General features: G+C 52.2%; 2 protein-coding genes across 2 annotated transcripts; both read right to left on the bottom strand.

The window, feature by feature from the left end:
- Positions 1-297: 297 nt before the first annotated feature.
- Positions 298-2,554, bottom strand: GUITHDRAFT_122124 (hypothetical protein; the record flags this gene model as incomplete). The annotated part of the gene is made up of 3 exons (XM_005818607.1): positions 298-360; positions 514-1,817; positions 1,876-2,554. The coding sequence occupies 3 exons, from the start codon at positions 2,552-2,554 to the stop codon at positions 298-300; spliced, it is 2,046 nt and encodes a 681-aa protein (XP_005818664.1).
- A 4,009-nt stretch (positions 2,555-6,563) lies between these two features.
- GUITHDRAFT_122123 (hypothetical protein) lies at positions 6,564-7,822 on the bottom strand (the record flags this gene model as incomplete). Its single annotated transcript, XM_005818606.1, has 2 exons — positions 6,564-6,985; positions 7,036-7,822. 2 exons carry the CDS (start codon positions 7,820-7,822, stop codon positions 6,564-6,566), a joined length of 1,209 nt encoding a protein of 402 aa, XP_005818663.1.

The following is a 7,822-nucleotide window of genomic DNA, read 5'->3' as shown; positions in this document are numbered from 1 at the left end:
TTGCTCCTGCTCCTCCCCTCCCTCCCCCTCCCTTCCTCTTGCTCCTGCTCCTCCCCTCCCTCCCCCTCCCTTCTTCTACTTCGGCCCCTTCTCTTCACCTCCACACAGACGCAGAGATCGCGATATCCTCCCGTGGAAGCGAAATTCGACTTCATCGAGTACCTGCACATGACAAACTCAGCCTCCTACCTCCCCCTGACCATCTCCTCTTCCTCCTCCTCCTCCTCCTATCCCCTCAGCATGTTCTCCAGCAACACCCTCTACCAACCTCCCCTCGCCTCCTTTCTTCTTTCTCCTTCACCTGTTCTTGATGCTTGTTATGCTCATAAACTTCTTCTCAAGAAAGTCATCTCTATCCATCTGCAAACAAGACCACGTCAGCCCACAAAATTCTCCAAACCCTTCTTCGCCTCCTGTCCCCGACCACATCCTCCTTCCCCTCCCCCTCTCTCCCTCTTTCCGCCTCCGCCGCCTCCTCCTCCTCCTCCTCCCCTTCCTCCTCCTCCGATTCACCTCGATTCTCGCATCCGTCGATATCCTCCTCTTCAAATTCTTCGGGGTAGCTATCCCATGTGCCACCATCGAGTTTCTCTTTAGCCCTTCAACCCACGTGAGCACGTCGTCGATCGAGTCAACCACCACAGTGCAGCGCACGATGTCCGTCAGACAGGATGCGTCCCTCCCGTACGACCTCACAGTCTTCTGTATCGCCCTCGCCACTGACTTGAGCTTGCCCTCCCACACGAACCCGACTGGCGTCCAGGTAGCGATCAGCTGCTGGAAGTCAGCGCTGACTTGCTGGGCCTCGAGGTAGAGCTGCTGCAGGTCCTGACACTGCTGTGTGATCTTGTGCATGCGGGTGCTGTACCTCGTTCTCCTCAACTCCAGCATCTCCACCAGCTGCTGCAGCGGCGACTCTACCCGCTGCGCGATCTTGGACTTGAGCTCGGCCTGTATCTCCCCCACCCTCTCGTCCAGCGTTCTCAGCACTTCCGCCTTCCCTTCTACCAGCTGGTTCCACGTCCCTTGGAAGCTCAGCATCTCCAGCTCCAGCTTCTTGAGCGTCTTCCGGTAGTTGATGCGGTACACTATCAGCACCCAGCAGGAGATGACAATGCAGATGCTGCCGAGAAAGTAGAAGATGTAGCTAGTCCAGTCGTCCTCCTTGAGCCCTTGGAAGATGCAGTAGGCGCCCTGGATGAAGAAGACTGCGATCCAGACGTACTGCTGCTTGTACTGCGCAAAGTAGAGGAACAGAATGACGAACGCTATAGTCACGAAGACGTGGAACCCTTGACAGCAGCGGTCCAACTTGCCCGTGTAGATGGAGCACTGGACGATGTCAACTAAGAAGGTGAGGATGTACCCGACGAGGATGCTGATGATGGTGTTGATCATAACCCGCTTCCGCTGGAACGGAGTCCCGAACTTGTCAACGACGACCGCAGTCCCCAGCAGGAAGCACCAGAGGAAACCCAGCACGACGTTGAGCAGGCTGGGGACTGAGACGATCTTGGGAGTGGCGATTACACAGACCGGGTCCCGCATCCACACCAGGTCCAAGTTCACCGTCAGCTTGATCTGGTTCAGCGCAAACGTCAGCTGGACACACAGCAGGCAAAAGATGCCCCGCTGCGCCGGCAGTTTCAACTGAGCCGTCTCCAGCGAGTTGGTCGTCCTTAGCGCAAGGATCCCGTCAACCTCTGTGTCCCTGTACCTCCTCAGCCTCGTGTCCAGCGGCAGCAGCCGCTCGTCGTCCTTGAACCTTTCGACCAGCATGTTGAGCGTGTCGACGTTCCTCTGGTACTGCTCGTCCCCTTAAGGTTCAGCGTCTCGCAGGAGAGGAACTCCGCCTCCTCAGGCCGCGTCCTCGACACGAGCGGGAGGAGTTGAGCCGGACGAACGAGTCGAAGCTCTTGAGCGCGAAGTTCTCGAAGAACACGTCGTCGACCCCGGCCTCCTTGAACATCTGCAGCAGCTCGATCCCCCGGAAGTTGTGGCTCGAGAACTCCCACATCTTCCTCCTCACATACACGTCCATCAGCTCCAGCAGTATCGTCGTCACCGCCTGCCCTGCCTCGTACGCGCTCGTCTTGATATCGTTCTCACCCATCATGAACATGCTGTGCCCTCCCTGGATGTCCTTGGACACTCCCATGTCGCTCGTCTTCAACCCTGCTGCGACCCTCCAGTGGACAGGAAGCAGCGACAGAATCACTTCTTGGACGGAGAAGGAGGCGAGGTACTCCACGATCATACTCTGATCCTTCCTGACCCCGCCCTCCAGCAGCAGCAGGCTTGCCTTGTGACAGTTGATCAGCGACGAGGTCTTGCTCAGGTTCCTACACACTTCCGTGATCGACACCCTCCCGCATGACTCGTCGCGCAGGATCGGGACTATGGCCTTAAGCCGCCCAATCCCCTTGTTCAGCAGGTAGAAGGCTGCTAACACGCTAGCCAGGAAGCTGCTCTCCTTGTCCCTTTCGTTGCTCAGCATCGTAAGCTCATCCAACAAGCTGTCTTCCGTCCCCCACGTGATGACAGGAACGAACATTGTGCAGGAGCACAGGTACCTCATCCGGTTCTCCCTCTCGGTTTCACTCGAACCCAAGGGAGGGAGGCAGTCGAGGTCGGCGTAGACCCTGCTGCTGTAGACTTGAGATAGAGCTGCCCAGCGATCTGAGAGCAGCCGATGGATGGCTAGGTGGAGCTCTTGAGCAAAGGCCGCCTCATCAAACCGCTTGCTGGAGCAGCAGCCAACACTACCCTCGTTGGAGGGATGGAGGCGAAATATGAAGACATGCGCATCTGCTCCGCTGAGCACCGTTTCGTGGAAAGGAAGAAGTTGGGATCCCTGCAAGGGCCACATGGAAAAGCTGTCGGCCATGCTGAGGAGAGGTTCTCAGAGGACCTCTGGAGGAAGAGGGCGAAAGGGACGAGTGGGAGGGGGAGGGGTACTTAATTAAGATGCGGGAGGTGAAGTACGGAGAGAGCTGAGGATGGAATGGAGAGAGGAATCAGATGAGGAGGAGGGAGGGAGGGAGGGAGGGAGGGAGGAGATTATCTCGCATACGCCATGAAGACAGCGCTCCCGTTCACACGGCAGCTGCCATGGCTGGGACAGAAGGGGGCGTCGGGAATGACCAGGTTATAAGGGATGAAAATCTGATTATAAAGTGAGATAAAAAAACTATGTGTTATTATATGTAAAAAAAAAATCCTAACGTTCTTGCTCAGGGTGGGTAGTAAATGTTTAGGTAAAGCGGCGGAGGGTGGTGGCGATGTAAAGCGAACTTTAGTGGGGTAGGGGTCATGTGGTACACGGGTACTTTTCCAGAGAGTCAACAGTGACTTTGTCAGGTTTGGGCGACCGTGGGTGGTCTGTGTCAAGTACCGGTGCTTGTTAGAATTTGGATTTGAGGAGTATGAGGTGGGGGTGGGTGGAGGGGTTGGGGTGGGTCCTCGCAGTCAATAAGTGGTTGACCTTTTGAACTGAACCGACTCACAGCAATTTTTTTGAATAGTTTATTCTTTTGTGAAATTTTGATATAATTATACTATTTATGTATAATATTCTACAAATATTGTATAATTATGCCACTCAAGTGTCGAATCGGCACCTTCCTACTCTTGGTAACTTAAAAATGTGTTGTAGCTCTAAAACTGTTATATGGAGTTAAAAATCCAAAAGTTCAAATTTTTTTTTCTGGGGTCACCCGGTGGGGTTCCACGTACCCTGGTACCCCACCCTCCACATTATGGTCAACATGACTCAATTCATCCAGCTCGAACCCCCCTCTCACTCTACAACTGAAACCACCACCCCCTTTTATAACTCGCCTTATATGTCATCAGTTTCGGTTCCGACGGAGCACCCCTCTTCTGGGGGGAGGACCCGTTATCTGCTGATATGTTGTTGGTTCAATATAGAGACCACCCTGTCACCCCCCACCCTCTCGTTTCCCCCGTACATTTCAGGCTCTCAATCTTCTAGAGCACTGCCTGGTCTATGACTGATATACCCCACCCCCCATCTGCAAACCCCATCTGCAAAGGAATGGAAGACCCAAGGGGGTGGGTGTAAAGGTCAGCTACAAGTGTTTTTTAACACCTTAAAATGTTTTATATTCATTTTTTGGGTGAACAATTGACCAGCTTTCTTCCCCACGAGAAAAGTTGAAATGAGAAAAAAGATCACAGCAACAGGGTGGGGAATTATATGTGAGTAAACATTTGTACCAGTTTTCTTCGCTTTCTATCACATCTAGTACAAATAAATTGTACTGATATCGAATTTCTTAAAAGGGTACAGCTTCTGTAGTAAATGTCCTTACAAGGGTAAAAAAATGTCTGAAATGTTTCAAATCTCTCTCTGTATTTTGAAAAATCACCATCTTGGCTTTCTCCCCTCCCCGCTTTACATTTCAACCGGCGCCATGGTCGGGTAGCAACAAGCGAACGGCGAGCAGTGACGCTCCCTCTCTTCTAAGATGACGCATGCGGCAAGCAGCTGGTAGCCGAGCATGGTCAAGTCATGGAGAACCCACAGATCGCTCTGTTATCTCGTTGCTTGTTGCTGGTAGGAGGGCTGCAGAGGTAGCTTCGCAACTGCCCATGTCGGCGCCTCTTAGGACAAGGTTTTTGTCTCTGAGGGACTGAGAGGGAGTCTCGTTCTTGCTGCCCCTCCAACTTTCTATGAGCAGCAACGAGGTGGGACGGAAGCCTTTTCAGGTCGCAGGCTCGGCGAGAGCGTGTGGACAACAAGACGCTCCCTGTATCATAACAGACTTGTTCTAATAAGCAACAAGTGGACTGATCCTTGTCTTGGAGACCCGAGGATTCTGACCGAGAGCTGCTGCCGGCAGCTAAAGTTCGCTCTGATTTGTCAGCATGGATTAACACACGCACAGCTGATCGTGAGTGGCCTGAAACGGAGGAGACCGGCAGCAAGGGAAGAGGAGGAAGAAGGCGACGGAACCTGCAGAACCCCCCACTAGTGCAAGGTGTGTCATGTCATGTCAAGACACTGAGTTGAACATCATCGGCGTGCGAAATCGTCCCGACGCGCTTCTATTTCGTTGTCAACAAATCAAGTCAACACTTCCTTTCAGCATCATAGATCTTCGAACACCTCTACGAAAGCATCCCAACCCCGCTGAGCAACTCCCAGGAAAGAGAACACTCATCTTGACATCTCCTATGAAAGCCATTGTTGTTATGATGGTATGTCCCTGTGCTCTCCCTTGGTCAAATGAAAGACACTCCATTCAACTGCGAGCAGCACACAAGGCAAGATGCTGCATTGACAAATGATTGAGATGAGACGCTTTGACAAGGACAAGGATAGGAATAGCCGATACGAGCACCTGATATGATGATGAAGATAGCCAATACAATCACCTGAGAATGATAAACAGGTCATGCGTTGCCAAGTCTAAGAGATCTGGTCGACAAGTACATCAATGTGAGACTGTCGCCGCCACACGAAGATCAGAACAATGGTACGTTGAAAGACGAGATGAGATCTCCTTTGAGCTACAAAGACAAACCAAGAAGTCAACCTCACATGGTGCCCTTCGAGTCGTCATCGTCCCTCCTCCTACCTCCTCTCATCTCCTTGTCTCTGCTCTGCTCTACTTCCTCGTCCCTCCTCTCCCTCCCTCGTCCCTCCTCGTCTCTCCTCTCATCCTCCCCTTCGCCTTCGTCTCGTTCCCTCTCCGCAAACAAAAAAAACGTTTTACACTTGCTTGTCCCCGAGGAGCGAGGAGCTGAAGGGAGAAGGAGAGGGGGAGGAAGGGCGGTCAAGCACGGTAGAGGAGAGGACGGCTGCGCCCAAGGTAAAGGAATGGCTGCTCGCAACGATCAACCATGGCAGAGAGCTGCATCCTGCTCTGAGAACACTTGAGCACCTCCTGATGCGTCCAGAGAGGAAGGAGGGAAGCAAGGAGAAACAGGAAGGATGCCCGAAAGTAGAAGCAGAGAGCAAGTGGGAGAGGAGGCCGAGACGGAGGCAGCAGTGGTACAAGTTTGTCCTATCAATCCTGCAGCTAACCTGTGAAATGCGTGTAATGACGGAAGGAATCCTGACTCTGCTTTCGCCTATTCCTATTACCAGATGCTGCACAGGACGGAGGTCAGAAGAGTGCGGATAGAGGAGAAGCTCACAACTCCGCTATCCACCTGCACTCGGTGCGGCAGCTCAGTGGCCATGGATCATGCTCCTGGTTGAGCCGCACGCTGTGCAGGCCCAGAACTAAGTTTATTTTGTTAAGGCACAGATTCAACAACCAGGAAGGTCTCATGGGACATCACTTGCGGGCGCTGCTTTGAGACAACTTTTGGTTCATGTCGGAGGATACTCGTTGATCCGATCCACCAAGCTTGGCCGCACAGTGTGACGCCTCAAGACTATTGTCTGCACACATCGACGAGCTGGATTCCTAATGGATCTCAGGACCGTAGGGTCCCATGACAGAAGTCTTTCCTTCCTCAGCACAATGGTGGCCCCACCTGTTTCGTAAGCAATGCTCACAGTAGAATACCATCCCTTCCTCCATGCCGATTTAACAGGATGTGAGAAGAAGCATGCTGGATTTCCCATTTGGCAAGTCTCCGTAGAAATGATTGGTGATTGAGTTCATCGAGCGAAGGGAGAGAAGAAGAGGATGCGGGGCCGTGTGTGCTGGCTGAGGCTCCTCTTCAGGACCGTTGGCTTTGAATTTGATCACGCGAAAACATGCAAGCTTGCCGGGTACAGGTTCAGACTTGAGACCCTTGAAAACCTTCACCATCCTCTCTGTTCTCAACTTCTCCCTCAGATCATCACACGCCGCAACCTTGTCTAGATTGTCACGTTTCAAGACATCGGTCCAGATATTGGCGTCCTGCTGTAGCTTTGCTAAGCTTTCTTCGCACTTGACCACGCAAATATCTTTCAACAGGGTCTCGATGTACTCTAGAGCCTGATGAAGCTTTTGCCTGTCATCTAGAACACGCTCACTGGTACGGTCTATACATCATACAATGCAACACTACCTTGATACACGCTGGGAATCAAATATTTCTCCCTCATTGGCTTGTAGATCTCCTGGAGGAGAGACTCCTCGTCAACCTGTGACGCGTGATGATTGTGCTCTGAGTTGATTGCCCGGACTGGTCCAGTATCAAGCTCGAAATAAATTTCATGATAGACTCTCTGATGTGCACAGATTAGGATCGCGTCATACCCTTCACCGTTCCAATCGAATTGCTGCTCAGGAGATAGAAACGGAATCAACATCAGAGCTGCTTTGTTGTCCAAGTGCTCGCGTTGTGAATAGAGATAGATGAAGTTGATCGAGCTTTCCGCAATGCCTGGTATGTAGCTCCCGCTTCGATCGTAACACCCAAACAAAACCTTCTCAATCATGTCATGCGACCGCATGTCCTCAGGAAGGGTATTCTGCACAGCAGTCGACCAGTCAAGCCGACATGGTTGGCTGAATGGGATCAAATGCGCTCTCTCTACCACCGATGAGGTTGTGACCTTACGGCCATCTATGTCGTATGCTCCGACGTCTCTGTGGCTGTCTTGGACGTGGTCCTCCTTGCGGTCTTTGCAGTCTGATGCTTTATGACCCACACATTGATCAGGTAAGGTCAATGCATGCTGGAAGAAAGTAAAGCAAACGCGCTGGCCGAATACAGCAGGAGAGTTTGGAAGCTTGACCAAATCAGAGCCAAGGTCGTCGAAGTAGGCGAATCGTAAGTTGTCCGCCATTTGTGCCTTGAACAGCAATTTTTGAATACTTTGCTTCATGTCGACCTGGAGAGCGTGGATCAT

The sequence above is a fragment of the Guillardia theta genome (assembly GCF_000315625.1).
Source record: "Guillardia theta CCMP2712 unplaced genomic scaffold GUITHscaffold_286, whole genome shotgun sequence".
Lineage (NCBI taxonomy): Eukaryota > Cryptophyceae > Pyrenomonadales > Geminigeraceae > Guillardia > Guillardia theta.
This window is presented reverse-complemented; position numbering and strand designations above follow the sequence as displayed.